This window comes from Scyliorhinus torazame, chromosome 1 (genome assembly GCF_047496885.1).
Source record: "Scyliorhinus torazame isolate Kashiwa2021f chromosome 1, sScyTor2.1, whole genome shotgun sequence".
Taxonomy (NCBI): Eukaryota; Metazoa; Chordata; class Chondrichthyes; order Carcharhiniformes; family Scyliorhinidae; genus Scyliorhinus; species Scyliorhinus torazame.
In genome coordinates this window covers 30,718,635-30,736,096 of record NC_092707.1, presented here as the reverse complement: position 1 = coordinate 30,736,096, position 17,462 = coordinate 30,718,635, and the positions used below count along the sequence as shown (strand labels likewise).

At 57.0% G+C, this 17,462-nt stretch overlaps 1 protein-coding gene across 2 annotated transcripts in view; it reads left to right on the top strand.

Annotated features, from left to right (window-relative positions):
- dao.2 (D-amino-acid oxidase, tandem duplicate 2) overlaps positions 1–17,228 on the top strand; it is a 96,876-nt gene extending 79,648 nt beyond the window's left edge. For both annotated transcript variants that reach the window (XM_072482080.1, XM_072482168.1), the window contains exon 11: positions 16,642–17,228. In XM_072482080.1, coding sequence (XP_072338181.1) covers positions 16,642–16,767 — 126 coding nt within the window. In that variant the 3' untranslated portion in view covers positions 16,768–17,228. The remainder of the gene's footprint in view (positions 1–16,641) is intronic.
- The last annotated feature ends 234 nt before the right edge of the window (positions 17,229–17,462 follow it).

The following is a 17,462-nucleotide window of genomic DNA, read 5'->3' as shown; positions in this document are numbered from 1 at the left end:
CGAATGCCAGGGTCGTCTCGGCCAAGACACAGCCGACCATCTGCAACCTCAACCGCATCCAGGGATGCATCTTCAGCAGGCCCGAAGCACCGCTCCACCACACCCCTGGTTGCTGCATGGGCCTCGTTGTATAGGCTCTCCGCGTTGGTCTGAGGCCTCCGTATTGGCGCCATCAGCCATGACCTCAACGGATAGCCCCTGTCGCCCAGCAACCAACCCCTCAGCCGGGGGTGGCGCCCCTCGAACATTGCGGGGACTGTGCCAGAATGTAGGCGTCATGCACACTCCCGGGGTACCTTGCACACACATGCATGATCCTCATGTGGGGGTCGCACACCACCTGAATGTTCATGGAGTATGCGCCCTTCCTGTTCATGAACACTTCCCTGTTGTCTGCAGGAGGGCGCATGGGGACGTGCACACCACCGATGACACCCTGGACCATCGGTATCCCGGCCACCGTGGAGAATCCACGTGCCCGTGCTTCCTGCTGTGCTCGGTCCTCGGAGAATTTAATGTACCTGTCCGCGATGGCGTACAAGGCGTCGGTCATGGCCCGGATACATTTGTGGACCGATGCCTGTGAGATCCCAGCTAGGTCCCCGCTCGGCGCCTGGAAGGAACCGGTTGCATAAAGGTTGAGGGCCACCATCACCTTGACGGAGACTGGTATCACGTGTCCTCCTCCCATTCCACGTGGTGCGAGGTGCGCCACGAGGTGGCATATATGTGCGACCGTCTCCCTGGTGAACCGTAGTCTCCTCCTGCATGTGATGTCCGGTACGGCCTCGAATGACATTCGGTCACGGTACACCCTGGGCCTTGCTGGCCGCCTGTGACGCGCTGGCACCACCATCAGTGGCTCCTCCTCCTCCACCTACCCCCCCCCCCCCCCCCTCCCCCTCCAAGCACTGCAATATCAGTGCTCGCTTCCTGTGCACTCCTCGCTGTCGGGGGGTCAATGTTCCCCTCGGCATCCCCCTGGACATTCCGGGCCTGAGCGCCTGCGGCCTGCGTGGCGACGACGGGCCATTCCGTGGCCATCCCCTCTGCTGCACCGGCGACCGCTGCATCTGCAGCCACTGTGGGCCGTCGCAGTCTACGCTGCCGGGTGGCCACCTGCAGAGCTGCGGCTCCAACCACGGCGGTGAACATCGCTGTCTGGTTGGCAACATGGTGACCTGCAGGAGGGTGATGGGGGGAAGAGAAACGACATGTTACACGGAGGTTCTTCCACACCTCGCCAGCCGGGTTGCATGGGATACCTGTGTGCCCCGGTGGCCTGGTCGCGCTGCAGACACGCAGCCAGCCTAACCCCTGGTCACTGTCTGCGACCAATGGTCAGTTCACACCTTCCTCCTCACCGGTGTGCCAGTCGCCTGTGCCCATCAGCCACACGACAACCTGCGGGTGTGTCCTCGTCACCGTCCTGCCATGGCAGGGCGGCTGACATGTGGCATCCGCGGATGGACGACTCCCTCCCTCCCCCCTCCACTACCTCCCTCACCCCTCTCCCGCCTCCACTTCCTCCCTCATCCCCCTCCCACCTCCACTCCCTCCCTCACCCCCCTCCAACCTCCACTCCCTCCCTCACCTCACTCCCACCTACACTCCCTCCCTCACCCCCCTCCTCCATTCCCTCCCTCCCACCAACACTCCCTCCCTCACCCCCCTCCCACCTCCACTCCCTCCCACCTCCACTCCCTCCCTCTCTCACCTCCACTCCCTCCCATCCCCCATTGGCCGCAGCGTTCTCGGGGAAGCCGTCCCCGGTCTGCAGGAACTCCGGGACAGTCCGCTCACCTCCTCAGTGTGGCTGACGACTTTATTTACCAGGTGTGAATGGCGATGGCGTGAACTGGGGTCACGCCGTCGGGACTTCGGCCCATCCGGGCCGGAGAATAGCGGGGGTAGCGGAGAATCGCCATTTTGGGTGTCTCGGGCGATTCTCCGGCCTGCGCCGCGCAGAACTCGACGGGGCCGATCTCGCCGCTTGGGTGAATCGCTGGAGGGCGTCAGACCGGCGTCGCATGGAAAACTGGCGCGGCAGGCGATTCTACCAACCGGCGTGCCCGTTGTTTTGTGTATTATGGTTGTTATGGGGAATATTTAGCTCCTGTTTGGAATATGGGCCGGGATTCTCCCCTACATGGCGGGGCGGGAGCCCCACCTGCGTCGGGCCGCCCCAAAGGTGCGGATTTCTCCGCATCTTTAGGGGCCAAGCCTTCACCCTGAGGGGCTAGCCCCGCGCCGGAGTGGTTGGCGCGCCCCCAGCCGGTGGGAAAGGCATTTGGCGTCACGCCAGCCAGGGCCGAAAGGATTTCGCCGGTCGGCGGAAGTCCGCACATGCGCGGGACGTCAGTGGCTGCTGACGTCATCCCCGCTCATTCGCGGGGGGGGGGGGATCTCTTACGCGTCGGCCATGGTAAACGATGCGGCCGAGGCGGAGGAAAAAGAGTGCCCCCACGGCACAGGCCCGCCCGCGGATCAGTGGGCCCCGATCGTGGGCCAGGCCACTGTGGGGGCACCCCCCGGGGCCAGATCGCCCCGCGCCCCCCCCCAGGAACCCGGAGCCCGCCTGCGCCGCCTTGTCCCGCCGGTAAGAGAGGTGATTTGATTCTCGCCGGCGGGACAGGCATTCCAGCAGCGGAACTCCGGCCCATCGTGTGCCGGAGAATCGCCGGGGGGGGGGGGGGGGGGTGGGGGCGGGGGCTCGCCGACCAGCGTGACGCGATTCCCGCCCCCGCCGAATATCCGGTGCCGGAGAGTTCGGCAACCGGCAGGGGCGGGATTCTCGCCAGCCCCCGGCGATTCTCCGACCCAGCGGGGGGTCAGAGAATTCTGCTCATGATGTTTAAAGGGGTTTTATTGCACTTTGCGTTTTCATTTTGGGCAGAATGTTTTTTTTTAATTTTACCTGGGTAGGGGCTGCCTTGTTAGCTGAAGAGTTTGCTAGGTAACAGGAGCAAAGTGGTGGGGCCAGCTCATTATACTAGTTGGTTTGGGACAATGAGCTTAGTGTTTTCATTTTGTTTGGGGTTAGGGTTAGTTGGGCGAGTTTCATTCATTTTGTGGGTTATTGGAATGTAAATTTGGGTGTGGTATTGTTTGAGGTGGTGGGGGGAGGGGGGGGAGGGCTGGTTTGCTGATGGTGACTACAGATATCTCTTGGTTTTATCTTGTTGGGTTTGGTGGCCATCTTGGGTGGGCCTCATGCCCATGCTCTCGAAGTAGTTTTAAATAATCTCTTTTGGTGGGAATGACTGACAGGGGGGGGGGAGTGGTGGGAGGCCCGCAATTCGGATGGTCACCTGGAATGTAAAGACGTTGGGTGGCCCAGTGAAAAGGTTGAGGGTATTCGCCCACCTGAAAAGTTTGAGTGTTGATGTGATGTTTTTGCAGAGACCCATTTGTGGGTAAGGGACCAGACTGGGTTGCAGAAGGGGTGGGTAAGCCAGGTATTTCATTCGGACTTTGATGTTAGGGCCCGTGGGGAGGCGATTTTAATTAATAAACAAGTTCAGTTTTCGGCCACCAAGATCGTGGCGGATGCTGGTGGGAGATATGTTATGGTCAGTGGGTCTTTAACCGGTGCTTTGGTGGTACTGGCCAATGTAAATGCACCAGACCAGGATGATACAGGGTTTATTAGGAAGTTGTTGCCCTCCTTTCCTGGCTTGGATTCACATCAACTAATTTTGGGGGCGAGACTTAAACTGTGTTCAAGATCCAAAGTTGGATCAATCTTGGCCCAGGTCACTGGCTCCATCAGGAGTGGCAAAGGCGTTGTTGGCTTTTATGGAACAGATGGAGGGGGCTGCAGATTCGTAGGGTTTTTTGCATCCGAGGGATAAGGATTTTGGGTTTTTTTTCCCATGTCCATCAGGTCTATTCTCGGATTGACTTTTTTCTGGTGGGTAGGTCTCTTCTCCCCTGGGTGAAGAGGGTGGGGTATTCAGCTATTGTGATTTTGGACCATGCTCCACACTTTGTGGACTTGGTTCTAGAGTCGGGTCCCTCTCAGTACCCTCCATATAGGTTGGATACAGCATTATTAGTAGATAAAGGATTTTTCAAAAGTATTTCCTCTGCCATTGAGAAATATGTCACGTTTAACAAGAGCAAGTCTTTTTGAGCAGGTTCACAATATCCCTCGTTATCCAAGATTCCCTAAACTTCCAATACGTATCCTTCGTTCTCTCAGGAACCTGAATTTCCTGAATCCTAATCAACTGTCGCTTGAAAGACTCCCACATGTCTGATGTTGATATACCCCCCAACAGTCGCACCCAATCCAAATTCTTCAATTCCTGTCTAATGTTATCGTAATTTGCCTTTCCCCAGTTTAGCACCTTAACGCGAGGGTTACCCTCAAGCCTATCCAAAAGTACCCTAAAACTTAGGAATTATGGTAACTACTCCCAATATGTTCCCCGACTGAAATCTCAACCACCTGTCCAGGCTCATTCCCCAATACCAGATCCAGTACTGCCCCTTCCCGAGTTGTACTGTCTACATATTGCATCAAGAAGGCTTCCTGGATACAACTTACAAACTCTGCCCCGCCCAAGCTCCCAGCACTGAGTCCCAGTCAATATCGGGGAAATTAAAATCCCCTCCCACATCAATCCTGTTAGTTTTGCACCTATCCAAAATCTCTCTACCTATCTGTTCCTCTATCTCTCGTTGGCAGTTGGGGGGACCTGTAATAAACCCCTAACATTGTGATTGCCCCCTTCCTGTTGCTGAGCTCTACCCAGATTGCCTCATTGTATGAGCCCTCCAAGGTGTCCTCCCGCAGTATGGCTATAATATTCTCCTTAACCAGTAATGCTACTCCCCCACCCCTTTTACATCCCCCTCTATCTTTCCTGAAGCATCTAAATCCTCCAACGTTCAGCTGCCGATCCTGTCCTTCCTTTAACCCCTTTTCTGTGATAGCCACAACATCATAATTCCAAGCACTAGTATGCTCTAATTTCAACTGCCTTACCTGCTATACTTCTGGCGTTGAAACAAATACACTTCAAACCACTGCATTTGATCAGACAGGGTGATGTTGTTCTCTTATTTTTGTTCTTTATTTCCCCTTCAGTTATTACACCTTCTAAACTAGCGCTCTGGTTCCCACCCCCGTCATACTAGTCTAAATCCTCCCGAGTGACTCTAGCAAAAGAGTGAATACATCCCGGTCAATCCCTGGAGAGTGGAGCCAATCTGGGGATGTTGTCTGTTTGCCTTGCCAGATCTAGTTTTCATTATCTGGGTATCCGTGTGGCCACGATTCAGCCTCGCTTCATAAATTGAATTATGTTAGTCTGGGTAATGTGGTCAAATCTGACTTGCAAAAATGGGATAACCTCCCCCTGTCCTTGGCGGGCAGGGTTCAGATTATTAAAATGAATATCCTCTCGAGGTTTTTATTTATTTTTCAGAGTCTCCCCACTTTTCTCCCCAAATCCTTTTGTATTAGAGTAGCAAACTAGTGTCCCCTTTCCTGGGTCCGGGTCCCGTCAGCACAGCAAGATATGCCTTTGGGCTATCAGGGAGACAACGGCTCTTCCCACCTGCACACCCAGATCCTCCAACACTCTAGATAGCGCCACCCACGGGCTCGGGGCCACCTCCACTCCCAAGATCTTCAACATTACCTTCGCAAACTCTTTCCAGAACCCCTTCAACTTCGGACATGCCCAGATTATATGGACATGGTTCGGCAATCTCCCTTAATAATAATAATCTTTATTAGTGTTACAAATAGGCTTACACTGACACTGCAATGAAGTTACTGTGAAAATCCCCCAGTCGCCACACTCCGGCGCTTGTTTGGGTACACTGAAGGAGAAGTCAGAATGGCCAATTCACCCTGCACACCGCCCACCTATCATCCACCCCCGAAAAAAACCTGCTCATCCTAGACCCCATTATATGAGCCCTACGCATCACCTTAAACCAAATGAGACTCAGTCTTGCACATAACGAGGATGAATTTATCCTCTGCAGAGCCTCACTCCATCGAGGACCGAAGGGCCTGTACTGCGCTGTAATGTTCTATGTTTTAGAGGTGACACTACCACAAGGGGGCAACCCATATAAAAGAACAGGGCACACATGCTCTCTCTTTCCACAGGCGACAGCAAGAGAGTATGACGGGCAGATCGGAAGCATCACACCTACCGCATTGCTTAGAGCAGACTGGTTAGTTAGACTGAGTTATGATAGCAAGATTAGCAGGAGAGTCAAACTCAAGTAGGAGAATTGTTAACTGTTCAATAAATGTGTTAAACCTATCTCAAAGTCTGAACCTTCCTTTGTCAGAGTATACATCAAGGAAGCAGCTCATGCTACATGAAGAAGCATAACACAACAGTGACCAGCACCTCCCCGGTCCAAGAGTCCCTTATTTATTTTCTAAGAGTTGGTCACCCTGCATGCTATTGTTCAGAAAGTTGCCTTTAATGTCACATTTCTGAAAGGCTTAAATCACATGACAGACCATTTCAGCAGTGGCCACTGTAATAAAGTACAATTGCACCATCTGCTGGTAGACCTACAGTACTGTAGGAACAAATCCTCGCCAGAATTTCCATTTAATAAAATAAAATGGGGTTTAAAGTTAACAATCATGCACGTGTATTATAGGTTTAAAACATGCACAGCAATTAATTCTGCAGTGCAGAAGCCCATGCCCGATATGCAAGGCAGTTTGGACCACTGCTAAATAGATTGAGGTTTTTTTGCCATGGGGCTGCGTCTGAAATCAGTGCAGATCTCGATTTGATGTGGCACCTGTACTCATTATGGATTCCTAAATTTGTTTGCCTTAGCCAGAGCTTGCAAAGTGTAAATGGTCCAAAATTTTGGTTTTTGTGCATCTGTGCCCCTCCTGACTCCAGAAAACAACTGCAGTCCTTTAGCCTTAGACCTTTTCCAATCACATTTCCTCCTCCCCACTACTGGCTACGGCTATGCACCTCAGTGTATTCCTGAATTCTCAAGGCCCAGACCAGAAAACGGTGGCAATGTTGCATGCAGTTGAGTTACTTTGACTATGCCTGAAAACAAATTTACTTTGATGGCACATTGCCGAAATAGTGCCCAGAATAGGCCCCTGTAACTAATACCATTGTTGGCTAGGTTTTGTCCAACAGAGGACCATTGGGAAATCTAGCAGTGTGGACTTCATAAAAATAGATGGAAGTGGAAATAGGCGAAATTCTCCGTAATTGGCGCGATGTCCGCCGACCGGCGCCAAAAACGGCGTAAATCAGTCCGGCATTGCGCCGCCCCAAAGGAGTGGAATCCTCCGCATCTTGACTGGCCGAGCCCTAACCTTGAGGGGCGAGACCCGCGCCGGACTGATTTCCGCCCCGCCAGCTGGCGGGAAAGGCCTTTGGTGCCCTGCCAGCTGGCGCGGAAATGACATTGCCGGGTGGTGCATGCGCGGGAGCGTCAGCGGCCGCTCACGGCATCCCCGCGCATGCGCAGTGGAGGGAGTCTCTTCCGCCTCCGACATGGTGGAGACCGTGGCAAAGGCGGAAGGAAAAGAGTGCCCCCACGGCACAGGCCCACCCGCGGATCGGTGGGCCCCGAACGCGGGCCAGGCCACCGTGGGGGCACCCCCCCTGGGGCCAGATCGCCCCGCGCGCCCCCAGGACCCCGGAGCCCGCCCGCGCCACCTTGTCCCGCCGGTAAGAGAGGTGGTTTAATCCACGCCGGCAGGACAGGCATTCTAGCAGCGGGACTTCGGCCCATCCGGTCCGGAGAATCGCCGGGGGGGGGCCCGCCAACTGGCGTGGCACGATTCCCGCCCCCGCCGAATATCCGGTGCCAGAGAATTCGGCAACCTGCGGGGGCGGGATTCACGCCAGCCCCCGACGATTCTCCAACCCGGCGGGGGGGTCAGAGAATCTCGCCCCAAGTGGAACCATCACCATCTGAAAAGAGGGAACACAGACGAATCTTTAATTTTGTTAAGAACGTTAAATGCGAGGGTATCCTAAAACCCAGAAAGGTAACATGGTTCTTCGTGGTATGTATTTTCAATTTGGTATACTATGAGAAAAGATACGCAAACCAGGAAAGAATAGGGCAGTCATTTTGTGATCAATTGATAAAGAACATTTATTTACTTGAAAAATAAGAAGAACTATAATACACTACAAAAGAACACTTGATTACACTGATGGCTATACACAATATTACATGAAGTTATCTATTATTCCCAACTACCGACGTTTTCTGAAATCTAAGACGACCCTTGTTCCCAACTAACATCCAATATTACATAACTCTACGAGCTAAATCCAGCAGATAATTACCGCGCTCGGGTTATTTGTCGACATTTGGGGAAACCGTCTTTAGTTTCAGCAAAGGCATGGGCCAGGATTCTTCAATATCGCGGCTAAGTGTTGAGGCCGGCATAAACACCGGAGTGCTTCACGCCAGCGTCAACAGGCCTCTTGGCCCAGCGATTCTGCATGCTACAAGGGGCCAGCACGGGTGTGGCCGCCCCAGACCGGCATCAGAGACATGGCACCGCCCAATTGACGCGGCCCCACGGCGCGCACAAACAGACACGACCCCGATACACAGCCGATAGATCAAGATGGCGCCCCGCTGCGCAGCGCTGCGGTTCATGGATCTTGATATGGAGACTCTACTGGACGCCCTTGAGGAGAGGAGAGTGGAGGGGGAGTCTGTACCCCGGACCAGGCCAGAGGGTCGCAGCCAATGTTGCCCGGAATATGTGGAGGGAGGTTGGCGAGGCCGTCCGTGCTGTCGGGGTGACACCCAGTACAGGAGTGTAGTGCCGTAAGAAGCTCAACGACCTACTCAGGGCAGCCAGGGTGAGTACCCAGCACAGTGCCCCCTACCCCCCACACATATGACACCGCCTCTCCCCCCCCCTCCCCAGGGGGACGGTACAACCCGGCCGTGACCCTCATGTCTGCACCCACCCATGCCAGTCGCATTGGCCGGGCACCCTGTGCACCCATGCCAACATAGACCCAACTACCAGACTGCATACATCGGACCGCCTAACCATGCTGATGTTTGTGTGCCCCCCCCCCCCCCACCCAGGAGAAGAGCGCCCATAACCGGCCAGAGCGGGACCAAACCAGATGGTGTGCACCTGATTTGCACCCCCTCACCGTGCAGGAACAGGGGACACGGGACATAGCTGGAGGACCAGGAGGTTGCCCTTGCCGAGATCGGGGGCGTGCCACCAAGTGAGACCCCCCCTGTCTGGCCCCGCCCCTCACCCCACCCCTCACCTCACTCACCCCTCACCTCACTCACCCCTCACCCCACCCCTCACCTCACTCACCCCTCACCTCACTCGCCCCTCACGTCACTCATTCCTCACTTCACTCGCCCCTCACCTCACTCGCCCCTCACGTCACTCATTCCTCACCTCACCTCACTCACCCCTCACCCCACCTCTCACTTGTTGGGGCTGGTTTAGCACAGGGCTAAGTAGCTGACTTTTAAAGCAGACCAGGGCAGGCCAGCAGCACGGTTCAATTCCCGTACCAGCCTCCCTGAACAGGCGCCGGAATGTGGCGACTAGGGACTTTTCATAGTAACTTCATTTGAAGCCTACTTGTGACAATAAGTGATTTTCATTTCATTTTTTTCATTTACCTCACTCCCCCCTCACCACACTCACCCCTCACCCCACCCCTCACCTCACTCACCCTTCACCACACTCACCCCTCACCCCACCCCTCACCTCACTCACCCCTCACCCAACCCCTCACCTCACTCACCCCTCACCCCACCCCTCACCTCAATCACCCCTCACCGCACCTCACACCTCACTCACCCCACCCCTCATCTCACTCACCCCTCACCACACTCACCCCTCACCCCACCCCTCACCTCACTCACCCCTCACCACACTCACCCCTCACCCCACCCCTCACCTCACTCACCCCTCACCCCACCCCTCACAACACTCACCCCTCACCCCACCCCTCACCTCACTCACCCCTCACCCCACCCCTCACCACACTCACCCCTCACCCCACACCTCACCTCAATCACCCCTCACCGCACCTCACACCTCACTCACCCCACCCCTCACCTCACTCACCCCTCACCTCACTCACCCCTCACCCCACACCTCACCACACTCACCCCTCACCCCACCCCTCACCTCAATCGCCCCTCACCGCACCTCACACCTCACTCACCCCACCCCTCACCTCACTCACCCCTCATCTCACTCACCCCACCCCTCACCTCAATCACCCCTCACCCCACCCCTCACCTCACTCACCCCTCACCCCACCCCTCACCTCACTCACCCCCCACTCCACCCCTCACCTCACTTACCCCTCACCTCACTTACCCCTCACCTCACTCACCCCTCACCTCACTCACCCCTCACCCCACCTCTCACCTCACTCACTCCACCCCTCACCTCACTCACCCCTCACCCCACCTCTCACCTCACTCACCCCTCACCCCACCTCTCACCTCACTCGCCCTTCACCCCACCCCTCACCTCACTCTCCCCTCACCCCACCTCTCACCTCACTCACCTCTCACCCCACCTCTCACCTCACTCGCCCCTCACCCCACCCCTCACCTCACTCTCCCCTCACCCCACCCTTCATCTCACTCACCCCTCACCGCACCCCTCACCTCACTCACCCCTCACCCCACCCCTCACCTCACTCACCCCTCATCTCACTCACCCCTCACCCCACCTCTCACCTCACTCACCCCACCCCTCACCTCAATCACCCCTCACCGCACCTCTCACCTCACTCACCCCTCACCCCACCCCTCACCTCAATCACCCCTCACCGCACCTCTCACCTCACTCACCCCTCACCCCACCCCTCACCTCAATCACCCCTCACCGCACCTCACACCTCACTCACCCCTCACCTCACCTCTCACTACACCCCCACCCCGGACCGCCTGCCGCAACATGCATGGTGTATTGTGTCTTGCAGGACCACCTGGTGATCGACCCAGCCCACCTGGCGGACCCCGCCCCCCAGCCAGCGCTAGGGTGGCCATCCTACAGGGAGTCCCGCAGTGATGGGGAGGGCAGCCGCAACACCAGCCCTCCGTCACAGTCGAGCCACGAAACCACGACCCAGGTGACTAACACCGAGGGCACAGACCGACGTGACTCCATGACCCAGGGGACGAACACTCAGGACACTGACGGACAGGACAGCACAACCCAGGGGACCAACACTCAGGACACTGACGGACAGGACAGCACAACCCAGGGGACCAACACTCAGGACACTGACGGACAGGACGGCACAACCCAGGGGACCAACACTCAGGACACTGACGGACAGGACAGCACAACCCAGGGGACCAAAACTCAGGACACTGACGGACAGGACGGCACAACCCAGGGGACCAACACTCAGGACACTGACGGACAGGACAGCACAACCCAGGGGACCAACACTCAGGACACTGACGGACAGGACAGCACAACCCAGGGGACCAACACTCAGGACACTGACGGACAGGACGGCACAACCCAGGGGACCAACACTCAGGACACTGACGGACAGGACAGCACAACCCAGGGGACCAAAACTCAGGACACTGACGGACAGGACGGCACAACCCAGGGGACCAACACTCAGGACACTGACGGACAGGACAGCACAACCCAGGGGACCAACACTCAGGACACTGACGGACAGGACAGCACAACCCAGGGGACCAACACTCAGGACACTGACGGACAGGACGGCACAACCCAGGGGACCAACACTCAGGACACTGACGGACAGGACAGCACAACCCAGGGGACCAAAACTCAGGACACTGACGGACAGGACAGCACAACCCAGGGGACCAACACTCAGGACACAGACGGAGATGAAGCCACAATACAGGACACCAGCACACAGGAGACGGACGCAGATGACATCTCACCCCAGGGGATCCGCGAATACGGGTCATTTGACGACACTGACTTTCCGTCACAGCTGTCTCCTACATCCCCCACCATCGCAGAGACTATCACCTCGGTTGGGCTCTTTAGCGATGAGGCTTCGGCACACTCACTGCTGAGCACCACACAGTCGCCCTGGTACAGCAGGTGGAGGTAGGAGCAGCCGAGGGGCTGGGCGGTCGGAGGGAAAGACCGGCCCCAGCAACCAGCTGCCGCCCAGACAGGTCCCGGTTTCCTGGAATTCCCACACCCACCCAGTGATCCAATGCAATCAGAGACCCTCGGAGGAGAGACGGGGATGACGGCCGGTTTCCAGCACCTGCAGACGCACCATGGCATGGAGGATGATGACAGCCCACTCTGTGGTCATGACTGCCACCCAGGCCGACTCCGAACGGGTGGTGTCCGCGGTGAAGGCAATGGGGGCGACGGACATGGGTCGGAGTTTTCAAGGCCTGGGGCTTTCCGTGCCATCTGCACATCGCAGAGACATTCAATACCGTGGCCCGGTCTCAGCAGGCCATGGCCCAGTCTCATCAGGCCATCGCCGAGAGCATCGGCGCCATTGCCCAGGTGCTGGCCGACATTCCACAGACCCAGACAGGGATGGCCAACTGCCTGAGCTCCATGGCTTCAAACGTTCAGACCCTGGTCAATACCAAAGCGGGCCTCCAGGACTGGCAGCAGCAGGTGACGGGGCTGCCTCGGGTGTTGGATCTGCACGAACCCCCATTCCATGGAAAAGCCCAGGGGCACACCGAGAGAGGAGAAGGTGATGCGGCCCGTACCGGGTCCCCCTGCAGAGGAGGTCCCGGACCACCGCGCGGCACCTCGGACTCCCCCCCCCCCCCCCCCCCCCCGCCCTGCCTCCCCCCACCGTCCCTGGTGCATCTGGTGGGCAGCAGGCAGAACAGGGTGGCAGCACGCCATCTCCGGCGCCGAGGTGCAGCCTGGCCCGTCCAGGCCGGGCCGCCCCAGGAAATGACCGGCGAAGGGGAACCTGGTCACAGGGCAGGAGTCCGTCTCCACATCTGCTGTACGGTTGGGGAAACACCTAGACGTAGTCGTAGGGCTCGTAAGGCCAGAAAGCTAGCCACTGAGTAAGTTGGCACGGGTGCAGGGCACTAACTAGTTATAGGGGCTAGGGCACATGTATAGAACTTTTGTTATTAAACACACTGTAACACCGATGAAAGCTGCCTCTGTTCGCTGCCCAATGCGTGAGGGGTGGGGTGGGAACTGAGTGCCAGTGTGGATGAGGGGTGATGGAACGTTGAGCTCCAGTAAGTGTGTGACGTGCGCCCCCACCCTCCCCCCCCCCCTCCCCGGGTCGCCCACACCACCCCATCCCCAGCGAGACGACAGGACCATGTAATGCAGTGTCCAGCCCACACGCAGGGACCACCCAGATGGAGGGTTGTGCTGTGGCCATGAATCAGACACTGTCTAACGATGTAGAGCTCTCAGCTCATCACAGAGTGGGCTGTCATCATCCTCGGTGGTGGGGGAGGTGAGGGTGGCGGTGGTGGGGGAGGTGAGGGTGGTCGGTGGTTTGGGAGATGGGGGTGGCTGGTGATGAGGTGGTGCCATACTGTACTGTCCATGCTCATACCCAGCAATCCCCCTCCCCACCCTAGTCGGTGAAACGTGCGGCTATCAGCCCCTCTCGTGCTCGCTGGCCCAGCGGATGGCATTGGGCAGCCTCCTGTCCCTGTTCAGCCCCCATGTCCTGTGCATTGCCCCCCCCCTCCCTATCCCCCTCATCTGGAGAGGAATTAACCTTTGTCCTGATCCCCTCCCCCTCCCTCTCACCTTCCCTCTCCCTCGCCACCTCCCTCTCCCCCTAACCTCCTCTCCTCCCCCTCTCCTCCCCCTCCCCCTCTCCTCCACCTCCCCTCCCCCTCTCCTCCCCCCTCTCCCCCTCTCCTCCCCCCTCTCCCCCTCTTCTCCCCCTCCCCACTCCCCCTCCCCCACTCCCTCCCCCCACTCCCCTCCTCCTCCTCCCCTCCCCCTCCTCCCCTCCCCCCTCCTCCCCTCCTCCCCTCCCCCTCCCCCCTCCTTCTCCTCCTCCCCCTCCTCCTCCCCTCCCCTCCCCCCCTCCTGCTCCTCCTCCCCCTCCCCCCTCCCCCTCCCCCTCCCCCTCCAGCACATTGCCCCTCTGCTGGGCTATATTGTGCAGGACGCAGCAGACCACAACAATGCAGCCAACCCTCTCCGACGGGTACTGGAGGGCCCCTCCAGAGCTGTCCAGGCACCTGAGGCGCATCTTCAGCATCCAGAAGCACCTCTCGACCACACCCCTGGTCGCACAATGGGCCTCATTGTAGCGGGTCTCCGCTTCGGTCTGTGGTCTCCATATAGGGTCATCAGCCACGACCGCAACGGGTAACCCCTGTCGCCCAGCAACCAGCCCCACAGCCGGGTGGGGGGGGGTTGTCCCTCGAACATGCCAGTGATGGAAGATTGCGCCAGGATAAACGAGTCATGCACACAGCCCGGATACCGGGTGGAGACGTGCAGGGTCTTCATCCGGTGGTCACAGACCACCTGTACGTTCATGGAGTAGGACCCCTTCCTGTTCATGAACATCGCCCAGTTATCCGATGGTGGCCGCATGGCGACGTGCACCCCATCGATCGCCCCCTAGAGCATGGGTATCTGGGCGACCACAGCGAACCCCGCTGCCCGGGCACTCTGGTGGGCGCGGTCTACAGGGAACTGGATGTACCGATCCGCGATGTCATACAGGGCGTCGGTCACTGCACGGATGCACCTGTGCACCGATGCCTGGGAGATGCCGGACAGGTCCCCACTCGCCGACTGGAACAACCCCGTGTCAGGGTGACCGTCACCTTGATGGCCACCGGGAGGGTGTGTCCCCCCCCCCCCAGTCCCACACGGTGCAAGGTGTGCCATCAGGTGGCAGATGTGGTCGAGGGTCTCCCGGCTCCTCCGGAGTCTCCTCCTGCATGCCCTATCCGTGATGTCCTGGTACGACATGCAGCGCCGGTACGCACGCAGGCCTCATTGGGCGCCTCCATGACCTTGGCACCGCATCCGCCGCCTCCTCCTCCTCGGTATCCCCGTCCCGTGGCTCCTCCTCCGTCATGGTCGTCCTCCTGCACCTTTTGGGTGGGTGGCCCCACAGCCTGAGCAGCTGCCAGCTGCCCCACTGCGGCACGCTCCTCTGCTGCAACCTCCACTGCCTCCCTGTAATACCCCTGTTCCAGCTCCCACACGGCTTCATGCAGGGCAGCGGCCCCCGCCACCGCGGCCAACAAAGCTGGCAGATGCCCAAACATTATGATTTGCAGGGGGTGGAGGTTGAAAAAGTTTCATCAGTGCGTATACCCCCTTTCAGAACCAGGTACCATGGGCTACATGGTCGGCCTAGTGGCCAGCACGTGCCCCACCCCCGCCCGCCCCCTCGGTGCCCTGACACCTGTCGCCCGACCCTCCTGATAGGCCCACGGTCTGGTGGCACTGCCCTCACCGAGCGCTGCCATGGGCGCGGCCCTGGACGTACCCGCCAGTTGGTGCCGCCGACTGGGAGGCCCCGTGGAATGTCTGGCACACAGGCGGACGGCTGGGACACCTGGGCTGAGCCAGCGGGGTGGGTGCCCATCTGCATGGCCGCCGTCATGGCATCTGTGGTGTTGGCTCTGCCCCGCCATGGCAGGCCATGCCCGGCTGCAGGGTATGTATGCCCCCCCCCCCGCGACCCCCCTCCCCGGCCTCCCCCCCCCCCCCCCCCCCCCCACCCCCCAGGGCCACAGCCATGACGTCTCGCTTTCCTGGGTCCCGCCACACTGACCCCTACCTCCTCTGGCCACAGCGCCAATCAGCACATCTGGTTGCCGCATTTTCAAACCATGCTAGAACGACTTCGGCCCATCCGGGCCACAGTATCGCTGGGGGTCCGGAGAATCGCAGCTCAGGCCACCTCTGTTGATTTTCCGGGCGGCACGTTTTTTGCCGCTTAGGAGTATCACATCAGCGCCACGGGCCGTCTCGGCGTGAACGCCGATTCTCCGATCCGGCGCGGGCTCAGCGAATCCCGGCTGTGATCTTCTCAGCTCGAATTTTGGATTTTAGCTGGCTGCCCTTTTAGCAATAACTTCTTTTCGGGGGAGACTGTTTTCTGCAGCTGGGTGTGGCTGTGATGGTAGTTCTACAGGCGGTTGATCTAGATAGGACTCGTGATCAGTGCAGGCTTGGAGGGCTGAAGGGCTTGTTCCTGTGCTGTATTGTTCTTTGTTCTGTGTCCCTTTCTCCAGTCATTGTGCTATAGATATATCATTCTTTCCCTTTGATGTTACCCCACCCTGTGTTACCTCTTCTATACCCCTTGTTTTCCCCTAGTCACGTAGGCAAACACTTGCTTTTCTCAGTGCTATGATAATTCACATATCAAAACATCCCTTCAAACGGCTGCACTTATCAAATCCCCTTTTATTTTTATTTCATCCCAATTTCATTTTTTACTCTTAATTTTCCATAATTCTTAATTTAATGGAGGGAAATCTTTATCAGAATTTTAACCTGTGTAAGGTATGCTGATAGTGATGCTATTTATATTTTGTTTCTATTTCAATTTTTCAGGACACAGTTTTTTTCTTTTGGTACCTATTTTCATGATGTTCTACCATATCATGTTTTGATTTGTCAAGTTTAATCACTGTCTTTTTATATTGTAGGTGATTCACAACTATGGTCATGGAGGTTTTGGTCTGACCATTCACTGGGGCTGTGCCATGGAAGTAGGAAACATCTTTGGCAGGATCCTTCAAGAGATGAAACCCAGCTGGAAATCCCAGTTGTAATTATTCACAGTCACATGTGCCTTGCTGCCTTACTGTTACTTTTGCTTCCTCCAATAATGATGATAAATGGCTTAAAAACAGGTTGGAATTTTCGCAGAATTGGAATGACTCCGGAGCCACTTAAAAATAGCGGGTGGGACCCAATTGCGGAACTCCTGCCCCCATTCTTGGCGCTTCAATTTTCATTAGTGTGGGATAAGGGTGCAGATAGCCCATACACTGCATTCCTGACCTGGCTCGCTTCATTGTGGTGATTTGCATCATCTAGACCCCGGCAATTTTCACGGAGTCTGCCCAGTTCCTGGATGACTAATGGTTCATGACCCCCTCAGAGGAGTCGTGAACCATAGTCTGGATTCAGGACCCTTTTCAAAGGTAAGTTCAAAGGTCTTTTGTACAAATGTGAGGTAATGCATTTTGGAAGGTCTAATGCAGGTAGGGAATATACAGTGAATGGTAGAACCCTCAAGAGTATTGAAAGTCAAAGAGATCTAGGAGTACAGGTCCACAGGTCATTGAAAGGGGCAACACAGGTGGAGAAGGTAGTCAAGAAGGCATACGGCATGCTTGCCTTCATTGGCCGGGGCATTGAGTATAAGAATTGGCAAGTCATGTTGCAGCTGTATAGAACCTTAGTTAGGCCACACTTGGAGTATAGTGTTCAATTCTGGTCACCACACTACCAGAAGGATGTG